Raw genomic sequence first — 14938 nt, forward strand, 5'->3', positions numbered from 1 at the left:
AAGCATCAATTCTTCGTCACTCAGCTTTCTTTATGGTCCAACTCTCACACCCATACATGAGTACTAAAAAAAACATAGCTTTGACTAGACGGATCTTTGGTGGCAAAGTAATGTCTCTGCTTTTTAATATACTGTCTAGGTTTGTCATAGCTTCTTCCAAGGAGCAAGTGTCTTTTCATTTCATGGCTGCAGTCACCATCTGCAGTGATTTTGGAGCCCAAGAAAATAGTCTGTCACTGTTTCCATTGTTTCCATCTATATGCCATGATGGAACCAGATGCCATGATCTTCATTTTTTGAATGTTGAGCTTTAAGCCAGCTTTTTCACTCTCCTCTTTCACTTTCACCAAGAGGTTCTCTAGTTCCTCTTCACTTTCTGCCATAAGGGTGGTGTCATCTGCATTTCTGAGGTTATTGATATTTCTCCTGGCAATCTTGATTCCAGCCTGTGCCTCATCCAGCCCAGCATTTCGCATGATGTACTCTGCATAGAAGTTAAATAAGCAAGGTGACAATATACAGCCTTGATGTACTCCTTTGCCGATTTGGAACCAGTCCATTGTTTCCTGTCTGGTTCTAACTGTTGCTTCTTGACCTGCATACAGATTTCTCAGGAGGCAGGTAAGGTGGTCTGGTATTCCCATCTCTTTAAGGATCTTCCACAGTTTTTTGTGATCCACACAGTCAAAGGCTTTAGCATAGTCAATGAAGCAGAAGCAGATGTTTTTCTGGAATTTTCTTGCTTTTCTATGATACAACTTACCACTGTATTTCAAATGTGTTAGCCTTTATCAAAAGTAACAAGATACTCTTCTTAGTTTCTCCCATATATATATATATATACACATACTATCTATATATATGGGTATATTTATACTATTTATATATAAATATACATAATATCTATATACATATCTATGGATAGTATATATATGCATATCTATATATCTGGTATAGATATACAGATATATATTTGAAGGTAAGTGAAAGTCATTTAGTCATGTCCGACTCTTTGCAACCCCATGGACTCTACTGCCCATGGAATTCTCCAGGCCAGAATACTGGAGTGGGTAGCCGTTCCCTTCTCCAGGGGATCTTCTGAACCCAGGGATTGAACCCAGGTCTCCCACATTGCAGGCAGATTCTTTACCAGCTGAGCCACCAGGGAAGCCCAGATATAGATTTAGATAGATATATATTATATATACATATCTATACATATCTATAGATATATTGGAGAAGGAAATGGCAACCCACTCCAGTGTTCTTGCTTGGAGAATCCCAGGGATGGGGGAGCCTGGTGGGCTGCCATCTATGGAGTCGCACAGAGTCAGACACGACTGAAGCGACTTAGCAGCAGCAGCAGCATAGATATATACATCTATCTATAGATATGCATCATATATACAATGTCACAGCAAACATTATCCTCAATGGTGAAAAATTGAAAGCATTACCTCTAAAGTCAGAAATAAGACAAGGGTGCCCACTCTCACCACTACTATTCAACATAGTTTTAGAAGTCTTAGCCTCAGCAACGAGAGAAGGAAAGATATACAGTGATATATATGCACACAAATAAACATTGAAAACCCTATCCAGTATCTCTTGGGCTGATATAGTATATATATACATTTATTTCTCTGTCTATATCTATAGATAGTATATATATAAACATATATCTATGTATCACCTAGAGGTGATAATTTCCTTATTTTATTTCATCTGCTTAGTTTTCTCTGTACCTGTTGGTCATTCCTCCCACATTTTCCTGCTGGTCTGGGTACACTCTTTCCATTCTGGGACTTCCCTTTGCTATCATCTTTGAAATTTGCTTTGCTTTTCTCTTGGTTCAGATTCCCAGTTTCCAGTTAGTCAGAGAGAATTCCCTCTTTAGATCTGTAGGTCTTTCCAGGTTAGCCTTTGCAGAAAGCTCTCCAGCCAGCCTAGTGGGGATTTGTAGTCCAAATCTGAGATGTTCTCAGCTTTCCCACAGTTGGCTTGGAATGGGTTTCTCTGGTCTGCTAAGTCCTGGGATTTGCCTGTCTGCTTTCAACATTTTATTGCTTCTGGTTTTCTCTTCAGTGCTTGCTTGCTGCTATTTAATTGCCATGTAATTTTAGTTGGGACTTAGGAGGGAGTAAAATTAGATGTGTACATTCAGTTGGCCAGTAATTCTTACCTTTATAATATTTCTGGCTAGATCAAATAAAAATTGAATGGGGGGAATGCAAATAGAATTTTTTCATACAACATTATCAAAATATGAGGAAAGATGTTGCTGAAACTGTTTATAAAATTAGGAGGTGAGGAATAAATCTTGTATTTTCCACTCAAACTTTAATTTCCTATTTCTTCTTCTTCTTCTTTTTTTTTTTTTTTGATGAAACAGAGGATGGTTTCTTTTGGAGAAAGTTGAAAAAGTAAAAACAAATATAATTGTATAAATTATCATCTGGGTTATCTTATTTTAATTCAGAAATAAAACTAATTTTTCACATACAAAAATAGTTCAGTATTTTTGTATTTTTGGTTTTAACTCAAAATATGATGCATGCTTTATTTGTTCTATTTCAGAGTGCATATCAATAATTAAATTGAATAATGATAAGAACATTTATTTATAAAGAGAGTATGTGTTCCATACTCACCAACCAATGTTTTCCAAACTGGGAGTTCAGGAATATTTAACTCTATTATATGCTTGAGCACCTCTGTGTGAAAGGTTAGCACTGATAAATGAATGATGTTATTTCCTTTAATATCTGTTTTTCTCCAGTTAGCACCAAGAGAAAGCAGGTATTGAATAGAGTCCAGGGCTCCCGATGTGGCAGCAAGAAGCAGTGGGGTACACTGATTCCTAAAAACAGAGGAAAACCTGGTAACAACTGAGCACACGTATAGTGTCGAAATCCCTTTTTGGAAAGCTATCCAAACCGCTGTTGGAGGAACTCTGGTGGCTACATCACCTTCTCTTCCTTCCACAGTGTTCTTCTGTAGATACCACAGGTAAATACATTTGCCTCCCTGGCCTTAGTTGTCCCCACCCTCCCTCCCAACTTAGTTATCATGCCTTGTAATCTGTTCAGAAGTTGACATAATCTGTACAGAGGTCTTAGAATATGCCATCTCACTGATTCGTCACAACAAGTCAATGAATGAAGGTGAAGGAGCAAGGCAAGTATGATCAGCCCATTTTACAAATGATGAAACTGAGGCTCAGACAGTGTGTCAACCCGTCTCTTTAGAACTCACGTCCACTTCTCAAATGCCAGCGTCCTCAGTGTGGCGGAAACCAATACTTTTTGTCAAAAGCTCAGGATCTGCTTTTTAGACAGTGAAGGTCTTTTGGCTGGGCACAAGACTGGCCAGCCCAATGCCACGTTTCCTCGCTTCCCATGTGGACAGGTATGGCCACACGACTGAGTTTGGCCCGTGTGGTGTTAGTAGAAGTTACCTGGCGATTTCTTAAAGAGAAATGGAGTGTGCCATTACTTGTCCTCTCTCTTTCTCTCAAGGCTAGAATGCAGGCACAATAATGAAAGCAGAAGTGGTCATTCTGTACCAGAATAGGGGAACCACACACGAAGACGCCACAACAGGACCTCTGGTTTCTCATACTGCCAGCCCATTACACCAGCATTCGACCGCCAGCCTAGACTTCACGAAAAAGAACTACATTTATCCTTATTTAAAATACAGATACTTGGGGCCCTCTTTGTCAAGGCAACCTCGACTATAACTTTACTAACAGATCTATTGAATAACAGTGTGAGCTTAAGCAAACTGCATTACTTTATTGTCCATAAAAGAATGAGAGTACCAACAATCAGCTTATTAGCACAGCCTTCATGCATAGTCTCCTTTCCTTTTTTCACCATATTACATGGCCTCAAATATTAATTTTCTAGTCCTTACAACCATGCCTTCTGAACCCCTTTCTCTTGCTGCCTGTCCTTAAACTCACTAATATCCAGCTGGCCCAGGCCTCTCCTCTATCCTCTTTTTCCTGGGCCCAGGGAAAACTTGTCCTTTATGAGTAAACATCTCTTCATTTTCTCCCTTTTCTATTTGAACAAGAATGTTTTCTTCCTGTTCCTTTCTTTCTCCTACTCAGTGGTAGGAATAAAGGTTACTTCTATAATACTTCTAACACCATTGCTCTGATTTCCCTCGCTTGAAAAATAGGTTATCAGATTATATTACCCTTTCCAGGTCCGCACTGCCACTGCCCTCCTGCCAGTGGGTCCCTTCCACCATCCTAGCTCATGCATTGGCTGCCTCACCAACATGCCTCCTTTCTATTATCAGTGACTTCAACACCCATGCTAACCACCATCTGTGTCCTGATCACGCAGGTCCCCGTCATACCCTCCTGATCTGTCTCCATATCACACATGGTCACACTTCTCATGAGCTCCACATAGATCTCAACCTTGGTAACTGTCCTCTCTATAAATCCTTGGCTTGTTCCTTATGTTCACAGATAGCTTCTTACTTCAACTTCTCATTTTCAACTGTTTGACGTTTTTAGTGCTTCCAGTCTTTTACCCCACTTGTGCTCAAAGACACACTGTCAAAGCACGACAGAACTAAGAACTGCACTCAGACCTCCACTTCTCTTGGCTCTTTCCAGAGTCTATTTGCCAGAGATCCTGGTTTCCAGAAAGCTTTCTCCACACGCATCTCTGCCCCAACCTAGGGAGGATTTGTTTCTACAATGAATAATAATGGACAAGTTGTTTGAAGATTCAGAGATATCTGAAACTCTGCCTAGATCAAAACAATAGCCTGGTAGCTAGATTACTGGCCAAGAAAGTACCCTCAGGAGAAGTTTGCCTTCACCCTAAAGGTCGCGAGCTAGCTAAGTTGTAAAACAGAACATTGCATGGGATGTTGCCCTGTTGCAAAGTTTTTCCCTCTTTGTATTGTCTTCCTGTCTTGGATACCACTAGATATTTCTCCTCTTGTCCATGGTCTGTCCACCTTGGCCTGGAGCGGCCTCCTGGTTGTATAAGGCTCAATTTAGAACAAATTCCTCCTTCCCTTGTTTCGTGTTTCTTCTAAGACACTAAGTAGTTAACTTGATAAACTAATCTGTAGAACCACCCTTTGGGAAAAGGTTAGGAAAAAGTTCCTAGGACTTACTCCTTATTCTTCCAGAAAACTTGTATAGGTTAACAGAAGTTCGATCTTTATAAATTCTAAAGATAAGTGGCAGAAGAAGAGAGTGACCAGAAAAGGCAGCAGAGTAAGCCCAACATAGCCTTTGAAATCAGTCATAACAACCGTTCCTTTTAGGGTCAGTGCTTGGGGCAAGACATGAAAGCAGAAATTTGTATTTTTACAAATGATTAGTAACTTACTCAGCTGTTGCCTCAGCTTCTAGTAAACTAGGATCCTTCCTGCAGAGAACAATTATGATGCAGATATTGTCATAGAAAGCAGCAAAGTGAATTGGCATCCAGCCTCTTTTTTCAGAAAGTGTATAATCAGCTTTGAAACAGAGTAGACAGATGGTTGTTTCTAAGGAGCAAGCCTGAGCTGCCAGATGTAGAGGTGTTGGACCTAGAATGGATAGACAATTACTTCAGTGCTCAAAGATCTAACATTCCTAAAAAACGTGCCTTTTTATTAATCATGCCCAACCACCGAGCTTAGTTCTGTGTGATATAAAAGCTCTAAGAAGATCACTAAAAGGATTTAGGCAACTCTATATTTCTTTAACTTGGGATACCTGACCATTAAAAATAAATACTTCTTTATAAGTTATGAAGAATAAATATAACACTCAAAATATTAAATATTTGAAAATTTAAGTCAATATATAAAATAGTCTTATCAGTGTTATAAACTATTTCTTGTTTAAATAATTTTCCATTTTATTCAAATGCTTTGTAGTAAGATAAAGTTCTTTAAAATTAAAAATATATATATGCTCATAAAAGATCTCTATGTCACTAAATCCTGGTGGGTATTTTTCAATTCTTATCTTCTCAACAGTAAGTTGAACACTTCAGTTTTAAAATGGTTTCTTCCCCTGGCTTTTGAGGTATGAGACCCTCTTATTTTTCTCCAATTTATCTGGCTACTTATTGTGCAGTCTCTTTTGGGACCTTTTCATTATCCTGATGTCAAAATGAGCCTTAAGACTTTTATCTCCTCAATGGCTTCATTTACAACCTATAAATTGATGACTCCTAGGATTATGCCTATAGATCTGATTTATTCTCCAAGTTCCAGATCCGTTATCTCCCTAGGCATCTCTACACCCCCTTCAAACTTATCATATTCAAAACTGACCTCCCATCTTTTCCTCCAAACTTGATCCTCTTTCATTGCTCCCTAATTCATGCAGGATGTTGTCATCCAGCCAGTTCTATAAACCAGAAACCTGGAAGAGTCCTCTCATTTCAGCTTCATAACCAGCTCTCATTACTAAGTCTGGGGATTCCCAAGAGGCTCAGCGTCTGCCTGCCAATGCAGGAGATGCGGGTTCAATCCCTGGGTTGGGAAGATCTGCTAAAATAAGAAATGGCAACCCACTCCAGTATTCTTGCTGGGATAATCTCATGGACAGAGGAGCCTGGTGGGCTACAGTCCAGGATGTTGTAAAGACTTGGACATGACTGAGTGAGTGAGCACACACGCACATCACCAAGTCTAAGTATCTTTAGAACCTCAACTGATATCCCCACTTTGCTCTTGCCCTTCCCAATTCACTTTTCAAAATGTAAATCTGATCTTTTTTACCTCTTGTTTAAAACTCTTTAGTGGCTTCCTGAGGCCACTTGATAATGATTCACAAAAAAGGGATGCACTAGCTCCAACTTAACCTGAACCATCTCCCCTCCAAGAAGAAAAAGAAAGGAAGAAAGAGGGAAGAAAGAGAGAGAGGTAAGTTAGATGGAAAGAAATGCAACACACACACCTTGCTCTCTTCATTCTTGTAGCTCCTCAAACATACAGTGACTGACCACACATTCCAGGCTCCCAGGAAAGTACTGGTCTACGCCTGTTGCCCAGCATAATAATTAATAGTGCCCATTCATTTTCAAACTCCTTGATTTGGATGATGAATTATTGATCACTCTGGGCTATTTCTGCTGTCTGAAAGCTTCCTTCTCCCAAACAATACCTCTATGATTGGGGTCTACCTAAATCTTATTTATTCCTCAGCCAAAATGGTATTTCCTCAGTGAAGCACTGTTTTTCTCCCAACTCAGAAAATTTCAATGGCTTCCTGCCTGTCTTAGCAGTCTAAGTTCTATATCATCAGTTCAGTTCAGTTCAGTTCAGTCACTCAGTTGTGTCCGACTCTTTGCGACCCTATGAATCACAGCACGCCAGGACTCCCTGTCCATCACCAACTCCCGGAGCTCACCCAAACTCATGTCCATCGATTTGGTGATGCCATCCAGCCATCTCATCCTCTGTTGTCCCCTCTTCCTCCTGCCCTCAATCCCTCCCAGCATCAGAGTCTTTTCCAATGAGTCAACTCTTTGCATGACGTAGCCAAAGTACTGGAGTTTCAGCTTTAGCATCATTCCTTCCAAAGAAATCCCAGGGCTGATCTCCTTCAGAATGGACTGGTTGGATCTCCTTGCAGTCCAAGGGACTCTCAAGAGTCTTCTCCAACACCACAGTTCAAAAGCATCAATTCTTCAGCACTCAGCTTTCTTCACAGTCCAACTCTCACATCCATACATGACCACTGGAAAAACCATAGCCTTGACTAGATGGACCTTTGTTGGCAAAGTAATGTCTCTGCTTTTGAATATGCTACCTAGGTTGGTCATAACTTTCCTTCAAGGAGTAAGCGTCTTTTAATTTCATGGCTGCAGTCACCATCTGCAGTGATTCTGGAGCCCCCCCGCCACACTCCCCCGCCAAAAATAAAGTCTGACACTGTTTCCACTGTTTCCCCATCTATTTCCCATGAAGTGATGGGGCCAGATGCCATGATCTTCGTTTCCTGAATGTTGAGCTTTAAGCCAACTTTTTCACCCTCCTCTTTCACTTTCATCAAGAAACTTTTTAGTTCTTCTTCACTTTATGCTATAAGGGTGGTGTCATCTGCATATCTGAGGTTATTGATATTTCTCCCAGCAATCTTGATTCCAGCTTGTGCTTCTTCCAGCCCAGTGTTTCTCATGATGTACTCTGCATAGAAGTTAAACAAGCAGGGTGACAATATACAGACTGACATACTCCTTTTCCTATTTGGAACCAGTCTGTTGTTCCATGTCCAGTTCTAACCGTTGCTTCCTGACATGCATATAGGTTTCTCAAGAGGCAGGTCAGGTGGTCTGGTATTCCCATCTCTTTCAGAATTTTCCACAGTTTATTGTGATCCACACAGTCAAAGGCTTTGGCATAGTCAATAAAGCAGAAATAGATGTTTTTCTGGAACTCTCTTGCTTTTTTGATGATCCAGCAGATGTTGGCAATTTGATCTCTGGTTCCTCTGCCTTTTCTAAAACCAGCTTGAACATCTGGAAGTTCATGGTTCATGTATTGCTGAAGCCTGGCTTGGAGAATTTTGAGCATTACTTTACTAGCGTGTGAGATGAGTGCAATTGTGTGGTAGTTTGAGCATTCTTTGGCATTGCCTTTCTTTGGGATTGGAATGAAAACTGACCTTTTTCAGTCCTGTAGCCACTGCTGAGTTTTCCAAATTTGCTGGCATATTGAGTGCAGCCCTTTCACAGCATCATCTTCCAGGATTTGAAATAGCTCAACTGGAATTTCATCACCTCCACTAGCTTTATTCGTAGTGATGCTTTCTAAGGCCCACTTGATTTCACTTTCCAGGATGTCTGGCTCTAGGTGAGTTATCACACCATCGTGATTATCTGGGTCATGAAGATCTTTTTTGTAGTTTTTCTGTGTATTCTTGCCACCTCTTCTTAATGTCTTCTGCTTCTGTTAGGTCCATACCATTTCTGTCCTTTATCGAGCCCATCTTTGCATGAAATGTTCCCTTGGTATCTCTAATTTTCTTGAAGAGATCTCTAGTCTTTCCCATTCTGTTGTTTTCCTCTATTTCTTTGCATTGATCACTGAGAAAGGCTTTCTTATCTTTCCTTGCTATTCTTTGCTTATAATGCTTATAAGCATTCAGATGCTTATATCTTTCCTTTTCTCTTTTGCTTTTCGCTTCTCTTCTTTTCACAGCTATTTGTAAGGCCTTCTCAGACAGCCATTTGGCTTTTTTGCATTTCTTTTCCATGGGGATGGTCTTGATCCCAATCTCCTGTACAATGTCACGAACTTCTGTCCATAGTTCATCAGGCACTCTATCAGATCTAGTCCCTTAAATCTATTTCTCATTTCCACTGTATAATCATAAGGAATTTGATTAGGTCATACCTGAATGGTCTAGTGGTTTTGCCTACTTTCTTCAATTTGAGTCTGAATTCGGCAATGAGGAGTTCATGATCTGAGCCACAGTCAGCTTCCAGTCTTGTTTTTGCTGACTGTATCATAGCCTTTAATAATATATAAGATCTGAGCCAAATCTAATTATTTAAAATTATTGCTTAGTCTTCTAGTTTCTGGTCTAGCATGTAGCTTAAAATTCCCCAGTCCATCCTAATAGCAAAGAAAAGCTTGAACAAGCTGAAAAATGAACAGCTCTTCTCAGATCCATTAGAGAAGTGAGGTCACAGGGCAGAAATGCTGCTCCTAAAACTAGAGTGGTAGACAGGAAGATTACAGAGAACCACAGCTTACTGGAGCAGAAACCCAAAAGCAGAAACCTCCACAGGGTCTTCTCCTTCTCCTCTCTATCCTCTTCCAAAAAACCTAGGGGCAGGAATAATATTCTTACATCCCTCTCTTACTCCTTTTAAAGTATGTTTAATAGGAATTTAGGATCTTGGCTCGCACCCAGGCCCTCTGAATCAGTCTTCATTTAACAAGATACATGTGATTCCTACACACTTGAAAGTTTTACCCCATAATAGTGGGATAAAGTGCCCCCCCCTTGACATAAGCAATGTCTGATGGTGTTTTTGGTCGTCACGTCTGGAGTGCGGGTCACTAGTGGCATTTAGTGGGTAGAGGCCAGGGACGCTACTAGACATCTTACAGTGCGCAGGCAGCCCTCACATCACAGAACTGGCAAGCCCATCACGTCAGGAGTACTGAGGCTGAGATACACTGTCCTAGTCTCCTCGAATCAGGGACATTCTGGAGGGATTTATATAGTCCGAAGAAATTCTCGGGTAAAGAAAGAACTCTGGTCTAAAGAACAGATGCTTTCTTGGGACCTTTCTCTCTTCCTCTCTTTCCTGAACGTCTACAGTACATTACTCTATACGAATAATGTCAGTGATTGTGAAATACTTCCCTGCCTTCATCCATCATGTGTTCACTCAGTAACCATTCCTGCCCACCTACTATGCTGGGCTTTCTTCTAGGATACCAATGCAAAGTAAACCAAATCCTTGCCCTTTATAGACCTTATATTCAATTCAGGGAGTCAGAGTAAACAAATAAATATTATACAAGGTAGCCATAAGTAATATTTAGAAAAGAAAAAGAAAAAAATAGAGCATGAATGCAAGAAGTATACCATTGCTCAGCCGTGTCCTATTCTTTGTGGCCCCATGGGCTGTAACCCACCAGGCTCCTCTGCCCATGGGATTCTCCAAGCAAGAATACTGGAGTCAGTAGCCATTGCCTTCTCCAGGAAATCTGACCCAGGGATCAAACCCAGGTCTTCTGCATTGCAGGCAGATTCTTTACCATCTGAGCCACCAGGGAAGCCTTACTGGGCTGTAAATTCCTACAGTGTAGATGGGCCAGTAGATAAGCTTCCTTTGTCCCCCGAGGCCACTCACCTCCCTCTACCACCCTTCTTGCTCTCTTCAGACTCTGCAGGCCTCTGCAGATTTTGCAGCCCCTGCCCTGTGTCTTCTTGTCTGTAACTTCCCGTGGGAGCCCTGGCAGGAGACTGGAGGAGGAAAAGGTGAAGTCAGGATACCTAACCCCCTGGTCACCTCTGGTTAGTTGTTCTTCCATCAATGGCAAGAGGCTGGTTTGCATAACTATTGCCCTTCCACTAGGCTTCCCTGGGGGCTCAGATGAGAAGAAATCTGCCTGCAATGCAGGAGACCCAGGCATGATCCCTGGGTTGGGAAGATCCCCCGGAGAAGGAAATGGCAACCCACTCAAGTATTCTTGCCTGGAGAAGCCAATGGACAGAGGAGCCTGGTGAGCCACAGTCCTTAGGGTTGCAAAGAGTCAGACACAACTGAATGACCATCACTCTTCCCCTTACAAAATTCAGGTCTTTGCAAATGATTTCTTTAAAAATAAACCCTCTTTGAATTATCTTATATAGAGTATGAAGGTATAGTCTTATATATATATATATATAGTATATCCTGTAAAACTTTTTCTGATTTCTGCATATACAACACTTGAGTTAAAGTCTCCCCTCAGCAAGAACGATGCATTCTCAGACTGCACAGAATGTGCCTGTCACTAGGTGGCACATATCTAAATAATATTAACTGCTCATTTTGGGGGCATAAAACCCATTTTAGGCCCTGATTTTATAAAAATAAGTAGAGATAATTTGCAAATTCCGTGGTTAAAAAAGGATCTACTGCCCAAACTGAAAAAATATGAATACATAATCACAGGTAGAAAAAGTGTACACTTCAAATTGTACAGAAAGATAATTTTGTGTTATCCTCATGTGACAGAATTTGAAGATTATATACTATAAGTTTTAATATATGCAGTGAACTTTTAAAAATGTGAAATATTTTACTTAAGTCTTACCATTTCTTTCTTTTTTCATGTCTACTTTTGATGACTCTGTTTTAAAAAGGAATACATATAGAAGTATGATTATTAATACATAACAGTTTCCCAAATTAGTCAAAACTGACTCATATGAAGGTGAACAAAATGACTATGTTGAGATGCAGGTGACAGGATTACATCAAACAGGACTGAGTGTAACTTCTGGCAGAGCCACCTAGGCGTGGGTATGCGCCTGGTATGCCATCAGACAGACCCAGGAGTGCTGCCTCCCACAGGGCTGGCCCAAATTCACAGGGGACAGCTCTGTGTTGGTGAGGTCATAATACACAGACATTGCCGGTAGTTAGATATTTTCCATATCTCAAGCTCTACTCAGTTCTCAGCAAATGGAAGTCTATGTAGTCACAATACGACACAGAAACTTTAATTATGAAAGCTTTTTTTTTTTTTTTTAACATCAAAAACTCTTAAAACACATCTTCAAATAACAGGCCATCTACTACATTTTGACTGAATTTTGCTCTATTTTAACTAAGTTCATTGTCTGCTGAATATTTTAATTAAGTAATAGAAGCATTTTAGTGCCAAAACATTTCAATTATACTGACAGAGTACGAAATCGTTCAACAGTCAATAGGATTAAAGCAGCACATTTTGTTTTGGTGTGAAAATTTAACACAGCTTCTTAAGACAACATATTAAAATATAAAATCACCATTTCTTACTGCCAATATTGTTGCATCAGACCTTATTTCCCCTCTTCAGTTATGGAGGGCTTCTACTTTCATTTTCAATTGTATTATTTTTATACTGGTTAAATTTATTCCAATGAACATATAAATATGTATGTAATTCTAATAATCAGGAAATTTTGCTTTTTAAAGTTTAAACCAGGTTAGCCTTAAAGGGGTCATTAATCCTAAAATTATGGTTACAGAGGAATGTTTTGTTATTACATATGTTTATGTAGTATGAAGAAACTATTACCTGGTTAAGAACCTGGGATAAGAACAGGGTGTTCTGTCGGGATCTCTAATTATCTCCCTTTTCTCAGAATTTCTACGGAACATCAGTGTATATTAATTATGTCAGTGATTATCAAATACTACCCTGAATTCACCATCATGCCATTCATTCAACAAGTATTTCTCAAGCATCTACCAATGCCAGGTTTTCCTCTGGGCCCTAGGGCACCATGGCAAACAAAGTAAGCCAAATCCTTGCCCTCACGGAGCTTCTATTCAATGAAGGAAACACAGTAAACAGATGAATAATACTATGTAAGAGAGCAACAGGTGATACTTAGAAAACTAAAAGGAGCCCCTCTGAGATAAGTAAAACCGAAACAACTGTGCTCTCGTCTCCAATACTAAATTTTAACCTTGTGTTAAAATCAACATGCATTTGTAATGCTGAAGTAAAAGAAAAACATTTCAAGAGATAAAAACGTGATGGCACCTTGGCTGAGTATAATGAAGCGTCTCTGATTGACGTTGAAGTTGGCATTGCACAGCTGACATATGATCGGGACTCTGTTATGTAGAGCAGCATGATGGAAAACAGCGTAACCTGCCTCGTCCGAAATATTGATCGTCGAGCTTGAGGTTTTACGGCTGAATGTATGGAAAACAGCATATAATCCTCTTTCAACAGCAGACTTCATACCAAATGGGATACTCTAAAATTATGAGGAAGGTCAGAATTAGTGTTTTCCAAATGCACCTAAAATTTAGTGAAAGGACAAAAAGGACAATGAACTATATTTATGTAATCACATGATTGGTGTTTTATTACAGTAGAATTTTCACAAGATCCATGTGTAAAGTGTCTCACTGGGCAATGAAGTTGTTAGGGCTATAAAGAAACTCTGAGAACTTCAAAAATATTTGGGGGGATTTTTTTTCCTTCCTTTTTTTAAAGGAGAAGTTGTAGATCTTTTTTCTTAGGAGACAATTCATGCAAGGTAGACAAATACCCTTCTGAAATATTTAAAAAGCAAATGGACATCAAATTCCTTCTCTAACTTAAGAGCAGTCTAACTTAGAAGTCCAGAGACTTGAAATATATAGCTACAAGAGTAGTCTTCTTTGCTTTATGTCTCAAAGTGGAGAGGTGAAAATGTCCCATTTTTAGCTGTTCTGACTACTCAATATTTTAAAATTAAACTAAGTTTATCAATACTTATCATTTATGGACACTAAAACAAATAAATGCCAATGTGTCCTTTGAAATTGGTGAGCTCACCACTTAATTTATCAGTTTCAAAAGTTGTAAGCCAAGGCATATTGAAGCAGAGATGTGATTTAGGATGCCAGGGTTGTTCCTTAGATTTGGTCCCCACAACTGAAGCCTGATTCTGTAATTTACTAGCTGTGTGATTTGGGAAAGACCCTCAACTCACTGCATGTCAAATTTCTCATTTGTAAAATAGGATTGATAACAATAGTCTAGTGTCTAGAAAGAGTTTGTTGAAAGAATTTGTAGCAGTGCCTAGCATACAAAATAAGCACTCCATAAATACTAGCCGTTATTAAGATTAATCACAATTCCATTCATAAACAATTTGTTTTGTAACTTGGCCAGAAATGTATAACTCAGAATTTTCAGCTACTAAAATGTAGAATCTTAATTGTATATTAAAGACTTCATTTAACCCATTATTTATCCCTATGATAAAAATTTGAGATACCTACTTATTTATAATTTCTTATACTAAATTATGTGGTAATCACTGAAATACCTTGCATTTCATAGCTTTCTTGAAACCAAATTTTTTCTTAAATTGTTCATGTAATTGAGCATCTGTCAGTGGAAGTCTTTTTAGCCTCAAATTGTTCACTATTTCATTTATGGCTCCCCACCACTGTGTCTTATACAGTTGCTGATAGAAAATTTCAAGTTCAAAACTGATCACATAGTAGCTGTTAAAAAAAATTTTTTTTTTAAGTTTTTCTGACTGGGAATGCTGGCAAAACTTTTTTATAACAGTTACAATTTTCTGTGACAAAAACACCTCCATCCCCATTTAACCATTGTGTTCATTATAAGAATGAATTACCATGTCTAAGGATTATTACACAGAATGTATCAAGGTGTTATTGTCATTTAGACGCTAAGTCATGTCAACCTTTTTGTGACCCCATGGACTGTAGCCATG

The 14938-nt window shown here is 39.3% G+C and overlaps 1 protein-coding gene across 9 annotated transcripts in view; it reads right to left on the reverse strand.

The window, feature by feature from the left end:
- Positions 1-14938, reverse strand: part of ANKAR (ankyrin and armadillo repeat containing) — a 54482-nt gene that overhangs the window by 26691 nt on the left and 12853 nt on the right. For 8 of the 9 annotated variants that reach the window (XM_024979745.2, XM_059877776.1, XM_059877775.1 and 5 more), the window contains exons 6-10: positions 14522-14702; positions 13240-13459; positions 11797-11832; positions 5367-5568; positions 2652-2860 (exon numbers count right to left, since the gene is read on the reverse strand). In XM_024979745.2, coding sequence (XP_024835513.1) covers positions 2652-2860; positions 5367-5568; positions 11797-11832; positions 13240-13459; positions 14522-14702 — 848 coding nt within the window. The remainder of the gene's footprint in view (positions 1-2651; positions 2861-5366; positions 5569-11796; positions 11833-13239; positions 13460-14521; positions 14703-14938) is intronic. The other variant, XM_059877783.1, reaches the window with a different exon arrangement.

This window comes from Bos taurus, chromosome 2 (genome assembly GCF_002263795.3).
Source record: "Bos taurus isolate L1 Dominette 01449 registration number 42190680 breed Hereford chromosome 2, ARS-UCD2.0, whole genome shotgun sequence".
NCBI classification, from domain to species: domain Eukaryota; kingdom Metazoa; phylum Chordata; class Mammalia; order Artiodactyla; family Bovidae; genus Bos; species Bos taurus.